General features: G+C 37.9%; 2 protein-coding genes across 4 annotated transcripts in view; both read left to right on the top strand.

The window, feature by feature from the left end:
- Nucleotides 1-7,553, top strand: part of fsd1l (fibronectin type III and SPRY domain containing 1-like) — a 44,886-nt gene extending 37,333 nt beyond the window's left edge. For 2 of the 3 annotated variants that reach the window (XM_084413657.1, XM_084413659.1), the window contains 3 exons: nt 565-816; nt 2,850-2,938; nt 5,679-6,545. In XM_084413657.1, coding sequence (XP_084269783.1) covers nt 565-816; nt 2,850-2,938; nt 5,679-5,864 — 527 coding nt within the window. In that variant the 3' untranslated portion in view covers nt 5,865-6,545. Of the gene's footprint in view, nt 1-564; nt 817-2,849; nt 2,939-5,678 lie in introns of all 3 variants that reach the window. The other variant, XM_084413658.1, reaches the window with a different exon arrangement.
- Nucleotides 7,554-7,661: 108 nt separating this feature from the next.
- Nucleotides 7,662-25,295, top strand: fktn (fukutin). The gene is made up of 10 exons (XM_084415184.1): nt 7,662-7,784; nt 7,915-8,078; nt 10,596-10,652; nt 10,743-10,943; nt 13,068-13,345; nt 15,419-15,551; nt 16,368-16,497; nt 19,184-19,317; nt 22,748-22,872; nt 23,743-25,295. The coding sequence occupies exons 2-10, from the start codon at nt 7,959-7,961 to the stop codon at nt 23,954-23,956; spliced, it is 1,392 nt and encodes a 463-aa protein (XP_084271310.1). The 5' UTR covers nt 7,662-7,784; nt 7,915-7,958; the 3' UTR covers nt 23,957-25,295.
- Nucleotides 25,296-25,956: the final 661 nt, after the last annotated feature.

Here is a 25,956-nt window from a genome sequence, read left to right as displayed (position 1 = left end):
GCTGGAGGGACATTTTTCATGCTCAGACAGCAACATTACACACTAAAGAAACATGACCATGTAAAAAAAGCATAATTAGTCCTCTTTAAACATTTGGGTTTAAAAGACAATTCATATTCAGTAATATTATCGATTTAACAGCACTAAACCAATTGGATGAAAACAACACTTAAAATGAATTGAGCTGAATAATGACACTATTGTCTTCTGTAGAGCTGAAATTCAATGTGTTTCATAATTGATTAACTTTCCAATATTGACAGTTATTGAACTGAATTGAATTAAGCTGAATAATGACACTTGTAGAGCTGCTTTACAACTGAAATTAAATGTATAATTGATTCATTTTGCACCATTAACACTATTATTTTCTTGTTTATTAATGTGAAGCTTTTAAACAATCTGTTTTACGCGCTATACAAATGAATGTGACATGACTTGAAAACAACACTTACTACACATCTCTACACAAATGTGTTTGCTGGAATAACGTCACTTTATTGACATTCTAATAATACGAAGACACTGTTGTAATTAAACTCGTATGTTTGTCTGCATGTTTAGGTGACACGAGTATAGAGTCTGGGCAGCATTACTGGGAAGTGAAGCCTCAGAAAGACTGCAAGTCCTACAGTGTTGGTTTGGCCTACAGAAACCTTGGGAAATTCGACCAGTTGGGGAAGACCAACACCACCTGGTGTATCCACGTCAACAACTGGCTGCAGACCTCATTTGCGGCCAAACACAACAACAAGGCAAAGAATTTGGATGTGCCGGTACCTGACAGCGTAGGAGTCTACTGTGACTTTGATCGGGGTAATGTACAAAATCTGATCTGAAATGGCAAAAATCTGTGTAGCAGTTCTTTTATGCTTGATTACCCCTAAGGCCGTGTGTCCACCAAAGCATTTTTTCACACGGCTGGCGTATTTTTCCAATTGTTTTCAATGGGAGCGCCGCGTTTTTTAAATGCCATGAGCGTAACAAGGCGCTGAGCGTTTTTTTCACGCTGAAGCGCTGAACGCCGAGAGTTGAAGAATGTTCAGCAGCGCTCATCACTGTCACTTTTTGCTCAGCAGTCCAATCACAGTGAAGGAGGGGCGTGATTAATACCACACCGACCAACCGCCACATTCTGCTTGTACAACGTCAACAGATGACAACAACAAGCATAATAACAGAACAAAATAATTTATAACAAGAGCCAGAGAAAATACGTTACATTGTATCAACATTTTAATATAGAATCAACACAGAAACAAAATATGTGTGAAATGAGATACTAGTAACACTTTTGCGGATATTCCGGAATTTCCGTATCATAACAAGCAAAGCATTAGCCTAGAAATCTAGATGCACCCCCACTGGCCAGGGTCGTCTAGCAACTCTCCGTTGGCTTGCGAGCTGGAAAAACCAAACCTTAGTCAGGCCAATCACATCGTGTATAGAGTCGGTGGGCGAGCTTAACATAATGACGGCAGAGTTGCGACGGTTCCGTGTGAATTCCCTGCTACTTGAAAGCAAAGAAGAGCTGCTGCTGCTGGTGAACAGCGGTCTTTCAAATCGGCTTTGGCCGCGACTCTGGAGGACTTGGACTTAAGCTTTTCTTTGAGAAAAGAACAAAGAACGGCACTGAAGTCATTCTTAAAAAAGGAAGATGTTTTCGGAGTTTTGCCGACCGGATACGGCAAAAGTTTAATCTCTCTGACTACGTCACCTTCTGCGTTGCTCTGGTTGGTTGTAGCGCTATCCTATTGCGTGCAGAGGCAATTTGAAAGACAACCGTTTATCCCGCCCCTCGGATTGAGCCCTGCCAATGGTGTGTTCCCAGACCCAACATCTTGATGTGGGTCTGGCTTGCCAGGCTAGCAATGCGTCTCAACTGAAAAAAATGCTGCGCTGCCAAAACGCTCTCAAGCGACCATGGCTAGGTGTTTTCAGCTGGCTAAAAACACTTTGGTGGACACCCGGCCTAAAGCCTACTGTATCACGTTTGATACGCCTCTAAATGATCAAAACTTTGATTAAAAAACCTGTTGCACACAATCTACTACATGTCGTCTGATTGATAGTTTAGACTTTTTCAGCAAGTAACAGGCCTTTTAGTTTAATTGTAAAAACGTTCACCTTCAGCTCGTGCTTCACGTGTCTGAAATCTACTGATTTTGAAGTAAACATGAGAATAACTGTTATATTGTTAGTAATATTTCAAGTTGAACACTTACTAGACTGAAGCAACTCAGTTTACTTGATTATCCATACATCATTTTTTTGAAAAATCATGTTATGTGAGTCTCAAATATGATCATGATTCAGGCTTTTGAGGAAGGATCTCTCAATCATCATTGTATTACATTGCAATATATGTTTTAAAACTACAGAGTTTTGATTATTAAAATTAGTTTTAAGGAGAAAAGACTCAGCAATGGTGTTGACTTATGAATTTACACATGGTTTGTCTTAAAGCATATTAAACACATAGATGTATAAACAACATTAAAAGCTGTATTTGCACCACAGGGGGGACTTTAAGAAAAATACGATTTTTCAGGTTATTCTTTCATATGTCCGGCTTGCCTTTATGCACTCACTGTGATGTTGAGGCTTCTGTGTTGTTATGGGTGGTTTATTTGAGTGTTGTACGTTCATGTCATGCTTCATTCCTCCGAGGAAACATTATAGCCCACCCTCAGGTTTCTCACTCGTGCAATTAGATCCCTCCAGATTGAGTTTCAGCCATGTCCATTCATGCTTTCTGTGAGCTATCATGCGTCACCTGAAGAACTGCAGCATGTTAATGTGACCTCGGATATTTATTAAAGGCTTTGTGTGTGTGTGTTTTTTTTCAGGCCAACTTGCTTTCTATAATGCTGAAAACAAACAATTACTCCATACTTTTAAGATGAAGTTCACCCAACCTGTTGTTCCAGCTTTCATGGTGAGTTTGGAGTACAAACAACATGCAAATATGGGTTATTTTATTGCAAACCATGCACAAGCATTTCCATGAAATATGTTTAAAAAGATGATGTTTTTAATCAAATCAGGCGACTCGAAAGAATTGATTGTTTACTAATAATACAAGCTTTTAATAGTATTATCACTGAAACACCATTTCATCTTTGAGGTAATGATATTTAAAAATAAACATGAAGCATTCAGAATTATGCTAAATGCATTTATGAGCAGCAGTGGTTACACTTTATTTTAAGGTGTCCTTGTCAATGTGTAATTATACACTAAAGTACTGAATAATGACAACTAATGCACTTACTTTAGGGTGCAAGAGTTAGCTGATTGTAACTTTGCATAATTTACTATAGTAAGTACTTTTAACATTTAGGGCCCTATCTTGCACCCAGCGCAATTGACTTTGTACACCAACGCATATATGATTCCTATTTTTGTACCCAACGCACAGCGGACTTTTCCCTCCACAGACGCCCGTCGGTAAATTAGGAAATGAACTTGCGCTCCCGGGGACGGTTCAGCGAAAAGAGGAGGCGTGTTCCGGCGCAAACGTTCCCTGGTGCTATTTAGGAAAAACCGTGTCTAAAGTCAGTGGCGCGTTATTCAGATGCTATTTTAAGGGCGCATGCTTGGCCATAATGTAGCGTGTGCACAACGCGCATACACTTTGGTTCTCTCATCTACACAGACGCAGCAGTTACATAATACTAATAATGTAATACATAATTACAAGGAAAAATATTACCACATGAGGGAAATCATTGTGGTGTCCATGAAGACGTGAAAAAATAGGCATAAATCTAGCTTACACATTTACCCAAATTATTATACGCCTGTTTAACCGAAGCTAATTTGGGCGGGTTTCTCCCATCCCCATACAGTGTTACTTCTCTGTGTTTTACGGCCCTGACGAGAACGTCGGTCTCCTCGGCTGTGAACCGCTCCTGGCGTGCGCCTGGCAAATCCGCCGTTATAATAGCAATCCGCCATGGAACAAGCGCGCCTGCTCTTAAAGGGAATGTGAGATGACGCTCTGATTGGTTTATTCACGTTATGCCCAAACCACACCTATGAGTAATGAAGCTACTTCAGACCAACCCATTTTAGATTTGCGCCGAGATCCGCCCACAAAGTTACTTGCGTTTCGCGTTTGATACTTGCGTTTCAGATCGTTAAAATAGGCCCGTACAGCATAACAAGGACACTAAAATAAAGTGTTACTACAGCATCTTTATGACCACAAACAAAACATCTCTTCGTCATAATACATTTTTTGTTGTTGCTAATGTTTCTTTGGTAAAAGATAAAAAAATTGTCATTTTATGTCTTCTTCACTGCTGAAATAAACATGAACACAAACTGAACCGTAACTTAAGAGATGTGCTTGTCATGCCCAAAATGCCATCGTTACTTGAAATGCCAGTCATTGAATCATTCGCTCAACAGAATCAATTCATTAATTGACACAACTGATTAAATGTTATAAATAAGTGACAAGCAACAACAAAAACAAATCCTTCAGCTGTTTGTATAATTTATTCAAAATTAGAATAACAGTTTTGTTTTTCATGCTGTTAAGAAGGCTGATGTGAAGTTAACCAGTTATTCTTGAGTATTGTAAGTAAATATGGAAAATGTAATTAAATGTATTATTTTTCTATTGTTCGTCTTCTCTTCTTTTCTGCATTAGCTTGTGTACCAGTTTAGTTCATACTTTAAACTTGGCATTGTGAATTATTGGCTCTTGTGACAATTTGCTTGTAATATTCCTCATTTGTAAGTTGTTTTGGATAAATGCATCTGCTAAATGAATACGTGTAAAATTAATAGACGTCCCATTGCACTTGCAGTCTGTGTGCATTTCATCACGCATCCACGTCTCGAAACACATATCACCATCAACCAGTGTGTATGTAAAGCCATATATACTATATAGCAAATCTCTACTGTTTGATTTTGTTTTTACGTCACAAAATGTAACTATTATCGCCCTTTAAAATAAAGGTAATTTTTATCTCACAATTCTGACTTTTTTACTCACATATAAACTCGCAATTCTGACTTTTTTCTCGCAATTGTGAGTTTATATCTCGGAATTCTGACTATATACAGACATATTATTTCATTGACATGTAGTCTTATATAGTCACAAATTCACAATTGCGAGAAAAAAAGTAATTCTGACTTTATTTTTCACAAAAAAATGCATTGTGAGATAAAAAGTTGCAATTATCTTTAAAATTGTTTTATTCTGTGGCGGAAACGAGCTCTTTATATAAAGGTCCAACTTTATCTGCTTACATGTAATATTAACATAAAATCTCAACTGCTTATATCTTCGCAAAATGTTAACTACATTATTGCCCAGATCTTATCTTCTAAATGTGACTATATGACAAGCGAAAAGCGCCATATAAATAAATTGACTTGACTTTACATTAAATATGATTACACCTGGATAATTTCATGTGCAGTTTTTTTCCCCACGTCAAAGTTATCTTATGTTGTGAAGTTGCAGGTTCTGTTCATATGTTCAGATTATACTATCATCTGGATTTGTTGTGTTTTTCTAATCTACGTAGAAACAAGCTGTGATTTCAAACCAAGCATATTAGAGTCGTGTGGCTTTGTGGTTAAAGATCTCGGCTTATTTCCGTGGCTTGTTCAAACTTATGAGGTTTCTAAAGTGGAAATATTTTGTATTTCAGGTGTGGTGTGGCGGTCTGACTCTGACTACAGGCCTGCAGGTTCCCAGTGCTGTAAGAAGCTTCCAGAAAACAGAAAACGGTCTGGGAGGATCGAACAGCAGTATCTCTCAGCAGGATCCTTCAGTGGCCTGTGATATCTGCTTCTACGATAAACTGCCTTCAGTGGACGCTTCCCTCCTGCCGTGAACACTCCCGAAACCATCAGGACAACCTGAGAACTGGACACACCTGCGATGGCCGAGGCATGTAGACTTCCAGGACGAGGACAGCTTTGACCAGCAGAAAAACACGGAGAGACGTTTCCCTTCACGTTCTCTTTGACAGACACTTGCTTTCATCAGGAGATGTTTGCAGCGGAAAAGCTAGTCGCTTTATCAGGGAATAGTTGAGTGCACTTTCTTTTACTGATTTAGGTTGAATGAAGACATGCTTTTTTGAGTTGTTTGTCTTTCACTACTTGATTCTCATATTATGTTAGTTTTGTTCTGTGTAGTGTGAGTGTTTTATCTTTTTTTCTGTAAATGTCCTGAGATCCGAAACTCTGTAGATCATCCTTCAGTTGGTGAATTCGACTCTGGAAAGGTTTGCACAAGTGTAAAAATGATAAAAGCTGCTTTTAATGTCCTCTGATGGTCATATACTGTTATTATATCTGGATAATAATTTTGGATGTGGACTGTGCGTTTTTGTTGTATACATGTGTCATCCCGAGTTTAAGTTGATTTTTAAAAGTCATTTAGGTCTTATTTTTTTGAATGAAGCAAGATTTTGTCAAACATTTGTGCAGAAACTAATAATCAAGCCTCTGTTTGTTTCTGTGTAACACTCCTAATGAGCTTAATTCCAAACATTAAAGCTCACCAAAGACTTCCATTCGTCTCAGTGTTGACTTTGGTCGCGCCATCTGGTGTTGGTATCACGAAACTGCAAGAAATTGAATGACCCTTTAAACTGCTACAAATTAAAGGGTTAAATCACCCAAAAAAGAAAATTCAACCAACCTTACAAAATGGTATGGCTCTTCCAAAGCCACTAGAAGGCAAGCCTGCTAGGTTAGTAAAAAAAAAAAGATTTATGATTAAGAGAAGTCACGGATAATTGCACGACAGGCATCATTTTAGTTTTTCATTTATTTCTATGATATCCACAAACCGTTATTTACTGCAGCACAACTCTAAACGAAATTCAATGACGTCAATACTAATGTGATTGGTTATCAAGGCACACGTGATCTAAGTTGAGCCATGAACACACTTATCTCCCTTTTTTCTTTTTTGCAGAACTTATACATACAAACAAGATCAGAGAAATGCATGGTTGTATCTCTTACAAATTACAATGAATAGCCTAATCATAACGAAAAAAAAACAGGAAACATAAATATCATGGATTTGCGTACATCAAAATATGGAATTATATAAACAGAAAAAAGGAAAAGCACAATAAGGTTAAATCATATCTTTGAATAAATCGTCAAAATGCATCAACAATTTTGCACGTTTTTGTTATTTTTAAGTCTAAGGGATGAAATAAGAGTTAAATTCAGCAAGAAAAAGAGGAAGAGGCATTGCTTGTGAATTGTACATGCAAGATAAAGAAATCAACCACAAATGCAAGAGACAACATCTTTGGGATTTCATAATAAAAAACCTCTTTGAGAAAGAAGGTGTGGGTCACATTTGTAGGGTTAAAAACATAAGAACTTAAGTCAACCCAAAATGTATTGGTTATAGCCTACTACTCGTATCTATCTTCCAATAATTATAAGACCATCTCTGGCTAATGGTTGCATACTAATCACATTACTGCCTGTACACCATTGACTCGCTTTCTGAGTTTTACAAATGGCATAAATTGAATAAAACTGTAAACTGCTTTCTGTCTCTTTGTCAGTGTAGCGCCGCGTTACGGTTCGCTTTACAGAGGCTCTGGCACAGCTCGCCCGTCCAGACTATTTTTGCAACGCGTTTTCACAGAGCGCATGTCCCTACTGGCGCACGGTCGCAGGCAGTGTGCTGTGAATCTGATGTGAAAACACAGGCAGAATAAATAATACATTCATAAATGATTGTGATAAAGCAGCGTTTCACCGTTTTCTTGTTCCGGGTAAGTTAAAAGAAGCGATTAATTAAATGCTGCTCGTTTTACTTTGAATTATAAGCATGCATAATTTAGTTGTTTCGTCTAATAATATCCAATAGATGTCCTGATCCTGTGTGTTTTCCTCTGACTTCAGGTGTGTGTGTATGAGCACAGATATGATCCTCCTGTGTGTGTCGGATGTCAGCATCAGCTCTAATGGCTAGAATAAACAGGACATTAGTGTTGACTCTCCTCATCGCTGCCAGCTCCATATTTCTGCTCTTCCAGATCTACAACTACAGACTGTACTCGACAAAGGTGAGAGACAAACCTGCGATTATAATGACAAAGAGAACAACTCAAACATGATACTCTTCTGGCCTAAATAACATTGAAACATCCTACAAATATAAAATATATACATTTGGAATAGACTTTAGTCCACTTTAGTGAATTTCTCTGACATCATACATGTCACATGTCGTACCTGGGTGTCCTGTAAAGAGCACATTCAGGACTTTTCAGAGACACCAAATCTTTGGAGGTTTCACCATGAAAACAACTTCTCTTTGGTCTTTAAAAATGACTGACATTCATTTAGTGACCAAATGTAGCACTCTTATGGAAATATGATAATATATTGTAATCATAATTTAAATCGGACTACTTTTCAAATTACATTTCATAAACCAACATCTCAGGAAAACGTTATGGGGTTTCAAATCAAAAAATGACTTTCTGTTACAGAACAGGGCATTGATTTCATAATGTCCACTGTAGAGACATCAGGACTTACATCATGTTTATCAAGCATTTTGGTAGACACAACAAGTGAACATGGAAATAAATTATACATCAATATTCTAATGAAATATTAGATATTATTATTAAAATGTTGCTAATTATTACTCCAATTATTACACCTCTTTTTTCATTAAATGTTTCTCCAAGAACACATTAATGTGCAAATTACATTGCATTGAATGGGAATATTAATTTATGGCCATTTTACCCACGTATTGCATAAAGTAAAATGGTGTATCAATTCATTCCGTTATATCTTTCATAACATAGTTGAGAATCATCTTTATACAAATTTTAGTTAAAATAAATCCTGAAACCCTAAAATTTATTGGTGATTGAAAAAAAAAATCCCATTTTGCACACTCAAATCTCAATCACTCCACTACAGAGGACCTAGCATAACATATGAATAAAATATCATTTTTCAAAAATGTTTTTTACCATGTTTCTTATGCTCTAAACAGTGTGATGACATGAAAAACAAACTACATTAAAAAAAAAAATGTTTTCTGTCTCAGATAATAATATGTATGTTTGTATGGTCATAAATATTTTTTACCGGCCATGAAATAGTAATGACATTTTAGATACCAGTGAAAATTCACAATTCTCCATTCCAGTTTCAATACCACAACTAAAACTACTAGCCCAACTAATATAAATTTAAAACATTATTAAAGACAAGTAAACAGCCAGTAATAAAACAAGAACAAATAATCAAATTACAAGCAAAAGCACATGTAAATACAATATAACATATACAAATGAAATAAACAGTGCTTTTCACGTTTTCAGGTCTGACGGTTTTTTTCAGGTACAGAAATTTAATAAAGTAAGCAAATGTAAAATAACACTGCATAGTATTCATTGTATAAATTAAACATCCATATTAATTAATCCTTATTAAAGTTACAAAAGTCAATTAAATAGACTGTCATTAAAATATGTTCATTTTAAAAATACAGAAAGCATTTTATTTTAAAAAGTAAAGATTCTGGAAGCATTGAATGAAATCTCATAATAATTTAGTAGTAGTAACACATTCATATTTTTTATTATTTTAGATAATTAATATGTTTGTTTTGTTTTTTTAATATGATGGTTTCATTATAAATATGGTGATTATCTCTAAGGTTGACACCCAACTTAATATATGATATTTACCATCTGAATCTAACTATGTCAACAAACGGAAAAGTCAGCCGGCTGTTTATTGTCATGTTAATTATTGTGCCTTTTACCCCAAATACCATACTTTTACATATTCTTCCGTTTTTGAAAAACTGTTGCTTTATTTACCTTGAACGAAACTGAAAATCATTAACAAGACGTTTGTCCTAAAATATAGACATTAAATATCTTGAATGTAACTCGACACCCTTGCCTCATTTAGTATATGCGGTTCTATGAATATGCAAATGAGCCCCGCCTCCACTCACTCACTCAGCTCAGAGATCCACTGGTTGACGATCACAGGTTGATCTGATTGGTTACAAGGTAGTTTGTGACGTCAGAAACACCAGCGATTTCAAAGCGTGTTTTTGAGACTGTCTTTGGTTCACTGCAGTTTTAAGGAGGAAATACTCAGCAATGCTGTCGACTTATGAATTTACACATGCTTTGTCTTAAAGCATATTAAAAACACCACATAGACATATTAACAACATTAAAAGCTTGATTGTCACCACAGGGGGACTTTAAGAAGAGTTCAGATGCAAAAGCCTCTAAGTGCCATCTGAAATTTTCTTCTAGAATGATCATTTTTATCAAGTTCGTATATTTAAGTTCAGTAATTTCACTTAAATGGGAATGAAAATGACCTATTAATTGTCATTTAAGTGAAATTACTGAACTTAAATATACAAGCTTGATAAAAAATGATGGCACTTAGAGGCTTTTGCATCTGAACTCTTCATATATGTGTGTGTCTGTGTAATACTGTATATTAATGTAAGTTATAAATGAACGGCTCATGAACCCATGTTTGTTGATTGATATCCTGATATAATGACATTATTTCTTTCACTGCAGAACGGGCTTGATGTTTTTAACAGTAAAAGATATCTGTCGGGGAAAGAGGCACATTTGGTGAGTCTGATTTAATGCTAAGACTTGCATATGAATGCCTTTACTCCTCCTCGGCTCATTTTGTGTCTTGTGTGTTTTTTTCTAATCCAGCATTTGCTGAAGAAGTTCCTGGGTCTGGTCCACAAGTTTAAATTGCCTGTGTTTCTGGTTGACACCGCCTCTCTGACCCTCCTGTCCCAGGATGCCGTTCTGTATCGGGACAGTCGTCTGAACGAGCCTCACTGCAGTTTCTTCTGCACACACAGAGACTTCACCACATTCGCACTGTATGGAAACCTCTGGAAATATGATGTGAGGAAATCAATACAATCATGTTGGAAGTCATTACTTTCATCCAGCCAAGACTTGTATCACCACGAAGTTACCAAATACATTATGACGGGGACATGAAATGTTGATTTGAGAATAAATAAAAAAAATCGCATACATTTTATTATCTAATAATAATTCTAGTATCAAGACAAACATGTCAATAATATTATTGTAGTCCTACTATTAAAAGTGCAACAGTCGTGTTCTGGAAGTAAAAGTCATTATTTGCGTTGTTAACCGATACTTTTTGCTGCTTGAAGACGTCAGCACACATTATTGCAACTTAGTTTTAGTCAAAACAAGCGAAATGCACTAAAGTCCAAAATTGCTCTTTAGCTCTGGCCATTCCCACAAAGCACTGAAAATGACGTAATCAAGTTGTCTCCCTACTAAATATATATACAGTGCTATGCATAAGTTTAGACACCCATACTAAAGTTGACTAAAAAAAGGAATAAAAAATCTGATTTTGGAAAGTGAACTTAATGCCTTAATTAAAAAAATTAGGAAAAATCCAACCTTTAAGGACACCAATTTTCTTTGTGAATGAATAATGCATCGTAAATAAATAAATGTTCTTCCTTAAAATACAGGGTGCATAAGTTTGGACACCCCTATGTTGAATTCCCATAGAGGCAGGCAGATTTTTATTTTTAAAGGCCAGTTACTTCATGGATCCAGGATACTATGCATCCTGATAAAGTTCCCTTGGCCTTTGGAATTAAAATAGCCCCACATCATCACATAGCCTTCACCATACCTAGAGACTGGCATGGTTTTATTTCAGTTAGCCTAATAGCTAGTTTGATTTGCATTGAGAGATGATCTTATGGAAAGTACCCCATGCCAATCTCTAGGTATGGTGAAGGCTATGTGATGATGTGGGGCTATTTTAATTCCAAAGGCCAAGGGAACTTTATCAGGATGCATAGTATCCTAAACTTTTTTTTTTTTTAAATACTTAAAATTAAAATCTGCCTGCCTCTATGGGAATTTAACATAGGGGTGTCCAAACTTATGCACCCTGTATTTTAAGGAAGAACATTTATTTATTTACGATGCATTATTCATTCACAAAGAAAATTGGTGTCCTTAAAGGTTGGATTTTTCCTAATTTTTTTAATTAAGGCATTAAGTTCAATTTCCAAAAGATGATTTTTTATTCCTCTTTTTAGTCAACTTTAGCATGGGTGTCTAAACTTATGCATAGCACTGTATATATACACATATATACATATGCATATTTGCAATGTAATTATTACTGTAAAATTTTAATTAGGGCTGCACGATTTGGTGGAAAAATCTAATTGCGATATTGTTTTATTTTTTTTTATTGTGATTTAAAATGCAATATTTTTTTTAAACATATTAAATATATATACATATGCTGTGCTTGTTTGTTTATAGGGCTGCACAATTTGGCCCAACATTTTGTTCTTATATATGAATATGTCTAATAATAATAATAATAATAATAATAATTATTATTATTATTATTATTATTATTATTTCTAAATAAAAATATTAAACAAAAAAAAGAAATATTAATATTGTAATAATAGTCACTTTCATTATCAAACATAAGATTAGAGTATTTAAAAATGAATATAACAATAAATAAGAATATAATGATAATAATAATAATATTTTTATTTTACGAAAAAAACTACAGGGTTATTTGCAGGCAGCCCATGAGTATAAATCATTAGAAAGGTCTAAGGTCTAATTGCACTAAGCCATATCGCGATTTCAGTAATAAATTCGATTAATTGTGCAGCACTCATTTTTATATATTTTTTCAACATTTTTAAATGAGTAGTCTTATATTTTCTCCATCGTTTTTAAATTCAATTATGCTGTTTGCAATGGTTCATGGATTTGTAGTTCTTGTACTTCTTGTATTGTTCTTGTGGACAGAAATGGCTCATTCTAAGGTAATAAAAACATAACGGTTCATTAAGCCAGGTCTTTATACACCACTGAAAACATAGTTATGTATATGATATTGCATTTCTGTCAACAGATCCTCCTAAATATTACACAATGCACCTTTAACATCAGTTTAACTGAAGCATAGATGAAAGATCTTCTGTGTGTGTGCAGGCCGCGCTGTTGGAGGCGTCAGCTGAGCGAGGTCTGGAGCTGATGGAGATTCGTGGGAAAGATCCCAGACTGATCAGCATGGACGATCTGACGGCCAAAGAAATCCCACTGCACTTCTTGTTCCGCTTTAACAGTCGTGTGGTTCATGTGGTGGTTCTGTACGAGCGCAGTGGGAAGTACCTGTGGCACGGGCCTCTCCGGCTGGGAGACGGCATGGACCGGACCTTCGCCGCATTCGGGAAACTGGACTTTGGCCGTTATTCCGGGGCTTATGACAGGTGACGCCATGATCACTGCATGCACACACACATGACGAGTACTTAAAGGTTCAGTCTGTAATGCCTGGTTCAGATTACACGATTGGTTTGTCTGTTACGATAGTCACTGTGTCAGATTACACGATTTTGACTCCTTAAATCTTGTCGTGTCATGGACAAGAAACATGTCAGAAACATGCGGTCTCACACACAATTGACACAGTCACTCGCACAACATACATACAATATTGCACATACTCACTCAAACTCACTCACACACACGCTCACTCACTCACTCTCGCTCACTCACTCTCGCTCACTCACTCACTCACACACACACACACACACACACACAGTCACACACACACACACACACTCACTCACTCACTCACTCACTCACTCACTCTCGCTCACTCAATCACACACACACTCTCGCTCACTCACTCACACACACTCACTCTCGCTCACTCACTTACTGACACAAACGCACTCACTCACGCTCACTCACTCACTCACTTAATCAGTCACACACACACACTCACTCTTGCTCACACATTCATTCACTCACTCACTCACTCTCGCTCGCTCACTCACACAAACGCACTCTCTCATTCACTCACTCACTCACTCACTCACACAAACATACTCACACACACACACACTCACTCTGGCTCACTCACACACACACTCACTCTCGCTCACTCACTCAATCACTCTCGCTCACTAACTCACTCACACACACACTCTCTCGCTCACTCACTCAATCACGCTCACTCGCTCACTCACTCACTCACACACACTCACTCTCGCTCGCTCACTCACTCACAGAAACTCACTCACTTACTCACTGACTCACGCTCACTTACTCACTCACTCACTCACACAAACACGCTCACTCACTCACATAAACGCACTCACTCGCTCACACAAACACACACACTCACTCTCGCTCGCTCACTCACTCACAGAAACTCACTCACTTACTCACTCACTCACGCTCACTCACACGCACACATACATACACACGCACTCACTCGCGTCATCCACATCGACACACTATACAAGATGAAAAGATCGAATTTTGCATCCCGACGCACGTTGTCGTTTACGAATCCCCACGACACCCTATGTCAAAGGGATCGTGCCAAAATCGTGTAATCTGAACCAGGCATAAGAATGACTAGTGGTTGAAATAGGTACTGCAGTCCAATCTAAAATACCGGCAAATTGGCAACATGCAGTATCACAGACCAAAACAATAACACACATTCCAGCCTGGAAACGCACATTTCAAAGTAAAATAACTGTCTGTAGAAGCATGTTATGAAACTTAGCATGTTTCCTCAATATATGCAAACATATTATGGTATTTTTATGCTTTAGTAGAGTGCAAAGTAAACTTACATACAGCACTTTTAAATGTAAATGTTCTTGGAGATCAGAAGCATGTTTTCCATCCGTGTTCCTGTTTCCAGAAAGCTATTAGTGAATTTGCCCTTTTCAAAAAGGACAAAATCAAACAGTAAAAATAAACCCTAATACAGGCACATATACACACTACTGTTCAAAGGTTTGTTTAAAAAAAAAAAAATTACTACTTTTATTCATCAAGGATGCATTAAATTAATAAAAAGTGACATTTAAAGACATTTATAATGCTACAAAAGATTCTATTTAAAATAAATTATTTTCTTTTAACTTTCTGTTCATCAAAGAACCCTAAAATAAAATTTATCATAATTTCCACAAAAATATGAAGACGCAGCACAACTGTTTTCAACATTGATAATAATAATCATAAATGTTTCTTGAGCATCAAATAATCAGACTGATTTGTGAAGGATCATGTGACACTGAAGACTGGAGTAATGATGCAGAAAATTCAGCTTTGATCACAGGAATAAATTACATTTGACTATATATTCATGATCAAATAAATGCAGCCTTGATGAGCAGAAGAGACTTCTTTCAAAAACAAAAAAAATCTTACCAACAGCAAACTTTTGAACGGTAGTGTGAGTGTGATATTATCTTAAGGGTAATTTTATTATATAAGGGAAAGAAACTTAAGATTGTTTACATTGACTTTTCCAGGCCCGAGCTCATTCTCACCACTCTTGATGGTCTTGATATAAGAATCCCCAAAAACTTCTCTGGTTTCCTCCGAGAGTTTTCCAGCAGTCGCTTTCTGGAGTGTCGCAGTAGAGAAGCCAAGGCCTTCTACCAGGTACTGATGTTTCATGGGAAATATAAATATAAATGCTTGAATATCTTACTTGGACTTAGAGCTGCACGATTGATCGTTAAAAGATCACAATCTGGATTTAAACACTCGTGTCATCTTATTCATAAATGACAGCGATTCGGTTTTGTCTATTAAACCTTTGGCAAGTCCGATCACAGTGAACACTCAGATCTGCGTTCTGACCCAGAGAGAGCAGATGTCGTGTTTAGATGTGAAACCACTTCACAAACAGTCTTTTCAAACACACAGTATCATTATACAATAATTCTAATTATCACAGAAGCACTGGGATAAAAGTTTAAAGATCGGATATAAACACTGATGTCTACGGTAGTGATCAAAATAGAGTAAATCACCTTTTGAAAGTAACTTGACACTTCAAATAGCGGTTTTATCGATTACATCGTTACACCAGTAGGTGGCGACAAGTGACTGTTAAAAAATGTATTTGTCATTTAATCATGAGATTTGTTCAAAAACGCTGATTCATCCAGTAATTAAACAAGTATTTATGAGTGAGTGACTGAATCATTCATTCAAACCGATTATAAAAATCAATTAAACATTTTATTAAATAGACTGCAGCATTTAAAATTTTGTCAGAACCTCTAGTAAATTAGGCTACATGTCATTTTGTTTAATTTTCTATTCATAATCATGGGAGAATCGGGATCTCTATTTGAAAAAAATTAATTAAAAAAATGTGATTTTCAATTTATCCTGAATCGTGCAGCTCTACGCCTGTTTTGTCTGATTTAAGCAGTGCATTGGGCTCAGTGTCTAAATAATGTTGTGCAGCTGTACCCAGAAGACACCTCTGCAGAGGCTGTGGACTTTAAGATGAGGGCTAAAAGTCTGCTTCATCTTGCTTCAAAAGTCCTCTCTGCGCTCGGAGTGCCGTTCTGGCTCAGCAGTGGAACCTGTCTCGGTAAGAAGCTCTGAAACTTATATTCATACATGCTTTAAACTCCTTTTAAATACAATGAATCACAGCCTATACACTACCGGTCAAAAGTTTGGAATACTTATGATTTTTCTATGATTTTGAAAGTCTCACCAACACATTTATTTGATCTAAAATACAGTACAAAGAGTATTATTGTGAAATATTATTACAATTAAAATAACTTTTCTATGTGAATATACACACACATATATATATATATATATATATATATATAGTAAAATGTAATTTATTCCTGTGATCAAAGCTGATACATTTTCAGAATCATTACTCCAGTCTTCAGTCACATTATTCTTATATGCTGAACTTACAGCGTCATGTGACCATGCACACCAATGACAAAAAAGTTTAACAGAAAATTGCAGTCCAAACTGTTTAAAATCCATGAGCAAAATATCTTTTTATAAAACTGCTGTCTCCTTTTGGCAGATAGATGGCACTGTTGCCCACATGAATGGTTAGGTGTCAAAAACCTTTTGATCATTTTTGTCCAGCATGTTCTAAATCAGACATGAGACAAATTTGGGGAAGATCCAATGAATTTTGAAGGAAGAGTTCAAAAAACGGGTCCTTTCTGTGAAATAAAAATGACACTTGCAGAAGGGTGGACTATGGAAAATATGGAATCTTTGTACTCGGACCAAGAACAATAGAGCAAATTAATCAGAAGTAGTAAGCAAGGCATGGAGCCACTAGCCGCAATTCCACTGTCGGGCCAGTGCGAGCCAGGGCTTCAAACGGGCCGGGCGGGGCTAATAGCCTCGGGCCTGGAGCAACAAGCCCAAAATCTGCTGCGTTTCCACTGTCGGGCCAGAAGCTCCACAGCGCTTCACTAAACCTGCCCGTAACACGCCTCTCTGGAACAACGGCACACTAACACATCATTTCACCAACACATGGAAGTTTTATCAGAAAACCAATCAAAGATATCACTGGAAACAGCGTGATCGCAAAACAAACATGATATAAGCGACCGTTTGCTGGCATTTTTGTTGTTTACTTGAATATATAAAACACAAGAATCAATGTTTTACCACAGGTTTACAATAAAAAGTGATACATTGATCATAATGAATTAATTTGAGTAAAAACTGCACATTAGTCACACAGAAATAAAGTGGTTTACCGTTAGGTCTATTTCACAAAAGAAAGAGCACACACTTATTCAGACGAGGCTGTTTCTGTTTATTTATTAGTACATCACATTTAGAAAGAATGATAATTTCTACAAATATGCCACCATAAATACGACCTGAGGAGCTTTATAGCACTCTCTCCCAGTTGGCTAGTTATATTTTCAGTCAGAGAAACAGAGGAAGCTCCCGAAAAAAAAGTTGCTTTATTTTACGGTAGTCCGGTATAAAGAGACGAGACGTAGGCTACTGACAGATAAAATACAAACATGATTGTGATATCCTTTATGATTTGTCTGATTCTTCAAGTGTTCATATTTACCATGTTTACTATGGTAATGGTTAGCGTGCAGTCTTTTGCATCGCATATAAATATTTCTACCTTATATAGTGATAAGAAACCACACCGGATCACAAACAGAAGGCATTCAAACATGAAAGTGAGTTTTGAGGTAAATTATTTTAAAAGTCTGATGTTAGCTAGTATATAGAATCATCCAGCGCTGCCGTATCCAGTCTCGGGTAAACTCCTCTGTTCATAACCACTCCTCAAGCCAATTGGCCCGCTTTGGACCAAGGTATTCGGCGGGCCAGAAAACCCTGGCCGTTGGCCGAGAGGAAGCCCCGACGAGGCCCGATCATGCCCTGGAAGTGACAGTGGAAGTGTGACTGGCCCTTGCACGCACTAGCACGCCCGCTTTTGGCCCGACGGTGGAAACGTGGTTCACATACCAAGTTTCATAAAATAGTACACCAATGCATTTGTAAAATACAGCATTTTACTCAAAATGGCTGACATCCAGTATGGCCGACACAAAAACACTAGCGTGACCAAACTTAAAAAGATCAGTCTCATCATTTTAGGCCAAACTATTATAGAGTTACAAACAAAAATAACTATTTTCATATTTATTGACCAGTAGGTGGAGCCTTGCCAGAATGGCTCAAATTCCCTCAGGGAATGATAGATGGCTGTTTTACCTAGTTTTGTTTAAAGACAGTGTTTTCTGAGATCAACAGCCTTCAGTTCTGTTTAACCTGCTTGCTGTCAGATTCATTGAAGCGTTATAGAAAAATGCTTGGGTCTATCAAAAATCTTCTGATATCTTGTTGCCAACATGATCTAACATTGATCTGATCCAAATTTGGTGAAGATCTGGTGAATAGTCCAGGTTTTACAGAAAATTATGGAGAATCTAGTGTTGTAGAAATTGAGTTGCATTTTACTCTGTATGAGCCAAGAAATCAGCAATCAATGAAATGGGCAATCAATTTGTTTTTAGGCCTTAATATAAGCTTTGGTGCAAATTTGAGATGTTGGTACAGCGTTTGAGATAGAGACTCCAAATATGCCATGGTTGATGTTCATACTGTCTTCCATCTTTGTGCCAAATTTCATAACTATCCTATGTTTGGTTCTATTGTTAAGAAGAAGAACGTTAACAGATGCACCCTCAAGGCCTTGGCCTCTAATTAGATTGAATAACTCTCTTCCTCTTCTCTCCCCTTTCCCACAGGTTGGTACAGGCAGTGTAATATCATTCCCTACAGTAAAGATGTTGATCTGGGCATTTGGATCAAAGATTATAGGGATGACATCACTCAGGCGTTTCAGAAGGCTGGTCTCCCACTGAAACACAAGTTCGGAAAGGTGAGGAGATTTTGAGAGTTCAGGATCCCATCATTCAAGTAGATAGGACTTGGGGCCCTATTTTAACGATCTAAGCACATGGTCTAAAGCGCATGGCACCAGTCCACCTAGGTCGTGTCCGAATCCACTTTTGCTAGTTTAACGACGGGAAAAATAGTCGGTGCACCTAGTGCATGGTCTAAAAGGGTTGTCTCTATTCTCGTAATGAGTAATGGGTGTGTTTTGTCTCTATTCTCGTAATGAGTAATGGGTGTGTTTTGTCTCTATTCTCGTAATGAGTAATGGGTGTGTTTTGGGTGTAACGTGAAATAAACCAATCAGAGTCTCATCTCCCATTCCCTTTAAAAGCCGGTTGCGCTCGTGCCATTCGTTATTCACATGGCGGAATTTGCAAGCGGAAAAACTGAACGCTTCTCTAGCGAGTAAACGGATCTGCTCGTGCGCGAGATTAAAGTGCAAGCAGACCCTCTACAGGACAAAGTGTACGTGTGTTGTGGACCCGCCTATAGGTGCACACTACTAACACGCTCTTTAAATAACCAAAAAAAACTGTCATTGACTTTAGAGCAGGTTTCAGTCGGTCAATGGCTCAGTCTATTTCAGTTCCTCAAAATAGCAACACGCCAACAATGCGCCGAACACACCTCGTTTTCAGACCAGCAGCCCATGGGCGCACAAATGCATTTGCTATTTAAACAACGTGAAAACTGATAACTGCAGGACGTGAAAATGGTAACTGCATCGGGCTGAAACTAGCAATAGCGAATGATAGGGCCCCTAATCTCGGATGGGAAGTTTTCTTGAAATGGACTTTGTTCTTTTTCTCAAGTTTCTCAACCGTTATTGCACCTCAGAAGAGCAAGAGGACGCAGTGTTCTAAATATAAAAACACTGACAAACTCTACGAACGTGTTGTACCAATTAAGATACATATTAAACAGCTTGTTTTGGTCCTGGTTTTAATTTTTGATTTTACCATAAACCTAGATCAGCCTTAACCCTGCTGATCTGTTACTTCAAACGCAATTAATATTTTAGTTAGGAATTACCCAAAAATGACTGTCATCTTTTACTCACCCTTAAAGGAGAACTCCGGTCAATTTTAACATTGAGCTCATTTTTTTGTACATTTGGAGTGCTGTCAGTACAGAGAACAACGACAAAAATCGGGGTTGCCTACACCGAGTTATTCTATTTTTAAAATTTGCACCCTGTTGACTTCAATGGGGCAAGTTTTAAACCTGCTTTTAGCCTCTTGACATCCTTGATGTGTCATTACAAGTGCACAGAAAATGTGAGTGATTCCTTCAGAGTGAACATGGTGAATCTGACTGCAGTAGATGTGAAAGATATTAATAAAAATTAAGTTAATTCAGCCAGCGCTCATACCTGTATTTACTTCCTGTTTTCGGTCAAAGTCCATAGTAGTCGATTGTCGAGTTCACGCGCGTGATCATAGGTAACTAAGCAACAGTGAAGACTCAGACTGTCAGCCCAGCCGATGACGGTGCTGTGTGGTGTTCTGAGAATATCAGATCTGATTGATGGATTTTGTAGTTAGTTTAGAGGAATATGAGAAAATGGTTCGAGTTACCTATGATCACGCACGTGAACTCGACAATCGACTACTATGGACTTTGACCGAAAACAGGAAGTAAATACAGGTATGAGCGCTGGCTGAATTAACTTAATTTTTATTAATATCTTTCACATCTACTGCAGTCAGATTCACCGTGTTCACTCTGAAGGAATCACTCACATGACCTGTGCACTTGTAATGACACATCAAGGATATTAAGAGGCTAAAAGCAGGTTTAAACATTGCCCCATTGAAGTCAACAGGGTGCACATTTAAAAAATAGAATAACACGGTGTAGGCAACCCCGATTTTTGTCGTTGTTCTCTGTACTGACAGCACTCCAAATGTACAAAAAAATGAGCTCAATGTTAAAATTGACCGGAGTTCTCCTTTAAGTTATTCTAAACCTTTATGAGTTTCTTTCTTCTGTTGAACACAAAAGAAGATATTGGCAGCAGTTGTGTGTAGCCTTTCAATTCTTAAAAAAAACATGTAGGAAGAACAACATGGCCATATTCCAGGATGATAATGTCAAGATTCATCAGGCTCAGATTGTGAGGAACATGAAGACTCATTTTCACACATGAATCTGCTCCTCTGAGTCCAGATCTTAAACTCATTGAAAGTGTTTGGGATGTGCTGGAGGTAGTGATGTGACATTTGAACCGAGGCATCGGAGCTTGTGGCGAGAAAAAATGGGCGTGCCAGATGAAGCCGCGATTCGAGGCTTGTGTTGTTAACGTGAAAATCACGTGACTAATGACAAACGAGGCCTCGGTTTGTGTGGATACGTCATCGGTTCGGTCTGAGTGTCGCTTCCGGATAAAGGGGGTTCGAAACTGGCATCACCTTGTGGATGTTGCCAGGAGTATTAGAAGCAGTTGTACTAGTGTCAGAGTCAGAGAGTTAGATAACTATCATAACTATCGTTATTGTGTCATATATGTGTTAGGGCTGTATATTATTACATTATATCAGGTTAGAATAGTTATGCTATTATTAATTATAGTAGGCCTAGCTATATTATAGTCTTGTTATATTAATTAGATAAGATTATTTGGATTGCTTTGGATTTTTGGATCTGGACTGGACTGCTTTTTGATTTGGATTGCCCTTTTTGTGACCTCTTCCTTTTTCCTGGTAATGGAGTCAGCAAGAAAGAGGAAATCCTCCCCTGGCTGGAGAGGTTTTGTCCAAGAAGAGGAATCGTCTAAACCCCAACACACTTAAAAAAAAAAAAAAAACCCAGTCCAATAAGCACAACACTGCACTAAAACTAGTAACAGTTCACTGCACAATAACAATTTGTAACTTTTCCCACCCCAGACTATTCTGTTGCTGTTTACTTTATTACACTCCCTCCACCATAAGCACTGCACTCAACACAGTGTCACTTTTGCTGTTCATACTGTCACTATCCAAACAATTTATGAATAATTAATTAATTAGAGAAAGATACATATTTTATTGTATACCCAGGCAATGGGCAAATGTCTGCTCAGGTCATTGGTTCAAAATTAATTAATTTGTCTGCTAGTTCTTTGCACAGTAGCTAGGTGTCACTAGTGAGCAATGCTGAATGAAGCTTCGAGTGATGAACCTTTGGCTGAAGCAATGGGCTGCGAGGTCTCAGTGGTTCAGGAAGCCTCATTTTGCCATCACTAGCTGGAGGAGACTTTACAGAGTGCTGGACTCTTGCATTGACAAGATCTTGAACAAAAATGTATGCATCTCTTCATGGAAATAACATTTATTTACATCAAGAGGTGTGATGTGTCTTCCTACATGGTTGTTTAAGAAATGGAAAGCTACATCAGACACGTTTTCACCCTTCATTTATTTAAATTTCAGGTGGAGGACAGTTTGGAGCTCTCCTTTCAGGGAAACGATGTGAAACTGGACATTTTCTTTTTTTATGATGAAGGTGACATTGTCTGGAACGGAGGCACGCAGGCAAAGAGTGGCAAAAAATTCAAGTGAGTATTAGAGCGTTTTCCATTATCAATTAAACATTGCTTTTAATATCAGTCACATGCTTCCAATCATGGATGTTGCCAGACCCCATTAATGCCTGGTATGTGAATACAGTGCCATTAGCCAATCTTTGAAACAACAAAGTGAGGTAGTCAGAAATGAATTTACCTGTCATTTATTTATTTATTAATTATTTGATTTGTTTGCACTTAAACACACAATAACAGTGTATGAATGTGAAGCAAGATAACTCAGAATTCCAATTACCCAGGGTTAAAGGGATACTCCACTTTTTTTGGAAATAGGCTCATTTTACAACTCCCCCAGAGTTAAACAGTTGAGTTTTACCGTTTTCGAATCCATTCAGCCGAACTCCGGGTCTGGCGGTACCACTTTTAGCATAGCTTAGCATAGATCATTGAATCGGACAAGACCATTAGCATCTCTCTCAAAAAAATGACCAAAGAGTTTCGATATTTTTCCTATTTAAAACTTGACTCTTCTGTAGTTACATCGTGTACTAAGACCGACGGAAAATGAAAAGTTGCGATTTTCTAGGCTGATATGGCTAGGAACTATACTCTCATTCCTGCGTAATAATCAAGAAACTTTGCTGCCGTACCATGAGTGCAGCAGGCGTAATGATATGATGCAGCGCCTGAAAATAGTCCCCAGCTCAGTAACTTCCAGCGTGACCGGGACTAAGTTTGTCTAACCTATTAGACCTATTTTCAGGCGCTGCGTCATATCATTACGCCTGCTGGACTCATGGTACGGCAGCGCAGTTTCTTGATTATTACGCAAGAATAAAAATCTGTTTTTGTTTTTTCTTTCATGAAATGTCTTCTTATATTTACATTGTTTCCTGACAGATACGTGTTCCCACGATTCAGTCTGTGTTGGGCCGAGCTGATGGAGCTGAAGGTCCAGGTTCCCTGCGAGACTAGGGACTATGTGATGGCCAACTATGGACCCAACTGGAATGTTCCTGTAAAAACCTGGGACTGGAAGAGCTCCCCGTCCAACGTCCAGGAGAATGGCGTCTGGCCTGTGCGGGAATGGGATGATGTCATTCAGGTTTACTGAAGCATCATGGGAGTTATTTGGTATACTCCCGTTGATATGGGTGACATTGCAGTTACAGTGATCCAAACCGCTCTAAGCTACTACAAACATGAAAGCAAGTTTTAGAGTTCCCTGAAAGTCTGTGGACCTTGAGTGTCTTTGTAACACTAAGAGAACATAAAATAAAATAAAAAACCCTCAAGAAATAGTCATGCTTAGAATCGTAGACTGTAAAAAAAGATGGACGACGCCCCTTCATTCTCTTCCATTAGTGAAAACTGAAGCCGCCAAAGTCCTAATATGGCGCTGACATCTTATTTGGGACCTGCTTCTGCGCAATCGTGAGCGCGAGACCCGAGTCTGCGCAGTAGTGAGCAGGAAGTAAAGCCGTGGTGTCAAGGACCCGCCCTCACTCTCACAGAAACTGTTTAGTAGAGTTTACTGCAGAACAACTCATTATGTCAGTGTGAAATAAACAGTTATGGACATGTAGAAATTAAAGCTGAAGCTCCTCCTGAAAATCCCCCAAAAAGTCCGTTGGTGGTGCCTAATTGACTATCACTATCAATCATGACATCACATTCCCGTTTTTATAGCATCAAATAACTAAAGGCCAATTTATACTTCTGCGTCGAGTGTACGCTGTAGTGTACGTCGTAGGCTACGCACGTAGGCGACGCCGTCGTGAGCATTTATACTTCTGCGCTATGTCTGTGTTGCTCTGCAGTTACACCGCCGAAACGCTAGTTTGCGGGGGCGGTTTTTAATGTTCCACTGTTTAGATTCCTCGCGGCTGTTTTGAGTTTAGGCTACTAAACGACTGAAAGAGAGCGGATCATGTTGGAGTTGGAGCTTATCGAGGTGGAAAAACAGTTAATTTGAGTGAAATTATTCAAACTAAAAGGCAGAAACGAGAGAAGGCGTCGGAGGAGATGGTACGTGCGTCTATGCGTATGCTACGCCGTACCTACTGCGCGCATCTGATGCAGAAGTATAAATTGGCCTTAAGACCAAACTTATTTTAAAAACGAACACTTAAATTTACATCAGCGTGAAAAAAACTACCTAAAATGACAGAAAACATCTTTGGAAAAAAATCATTTGAAGTGTAATTTGATTGTTTAGTTTCCATCGCGTTCATTAGGCTTCATGGGGTGGTGGGCTTTATGACCTATACTGGGACCAGCCACCAGGGGAGGGCGAGCGAGACACTTTGGCTTGGCTTCACTTTTCAGGACTTGAGCGGCACGCTTGCTTAGAATGTACAGAATGTGTAAAGAAAATGCTGCTGTGCACCGGCTGCTGATATATGTGTTTTATTCTTGAATAATAAACTATTGTGTGAACTATTTAGGCTTTTTAGACATACAGTGATGACTCAAAATGTTGTATTTTAATAGATGATAAAGCTAAAGGGAAGGGTAAACATAATACTGATGTATTCAAAATACATTTTGATGATAGAAAAAAGATGTACACCAAGTTGCTTAATTGAAACATATTGTACACCCCTGAGATTTTGAGTGCATCAGCTACTCTGGGAACTGTGTTACCTGGAGCATTTCCTCCTGGTAGGGGCTCCCTAGTCAAATGCTTTCTTTATCAGGTTTGAGCAACATGTCATGTGATTCTGCAGAGTGGTGATTAGAGAAGACATTTGCTTTTATGATTGTGCCTGATGAGGTTGTGAACATTGAAAAGAGTAGGGGACCCAGTACTGAACCTTGATGCACGCCAAAGATTAGCTGATGAAACTCAAGACACTGTGGGTTGGTGGTGTAGGGTGCTGACTGCTGATGGACACCACTTTTATCAGTGGAAAAGGTGACAGTCATCTCGTTTAAGCCAGAGAAGAGGGGACACCCTTATGCCACCCATCTGGATGCATAAAAACACATTTTTAATTGCTGATGCCTCAAAAATATGTTCACGATGTGCTATTTTAAAATAGTTGCTTTTCCCCACTGTTAGTTAGGCCTAATCCATTTTCATTTTACAAGTCATATTGGACTTGTCCAAAA

Source organism: Rutilus rutilus, assembly GCF_951802725.1.
Source record: "Rutilus rutilus genome assembly, chromosome: 7".
NCBI lineage: Eukaryota > Metazoa > Chordata > Actinopteri > Cypriniformes > Leuciscidae > Rutilus > Rutilus rutilus.
This window is presented reverse-complemented; position numbering and strand designations above follow the sequence as displayed.

Coding starts and splice junctions, on each gene's coding strand:
- fktn (XM_084415184.1), top strand. CDS start 7,959: ATGTCAGCATCAGCTCTAATGGCTAGAATAAACAGGACATTAGTGTTG. Junction 8,079..10,595: donor ACAGACTGTACTCGACAAAG/GTGAGAGACAAA, acceptor CTTTCACTGCAG/AACGGGCTTGATGTTTTTAA. Junction 19,318..22,747: donor TGAAACACAAGTTCGGAAAG/GTGAGGAGATTT, acceptor TTTAAATTTCAG/GTGGAGGACAGTTTGGAGCT.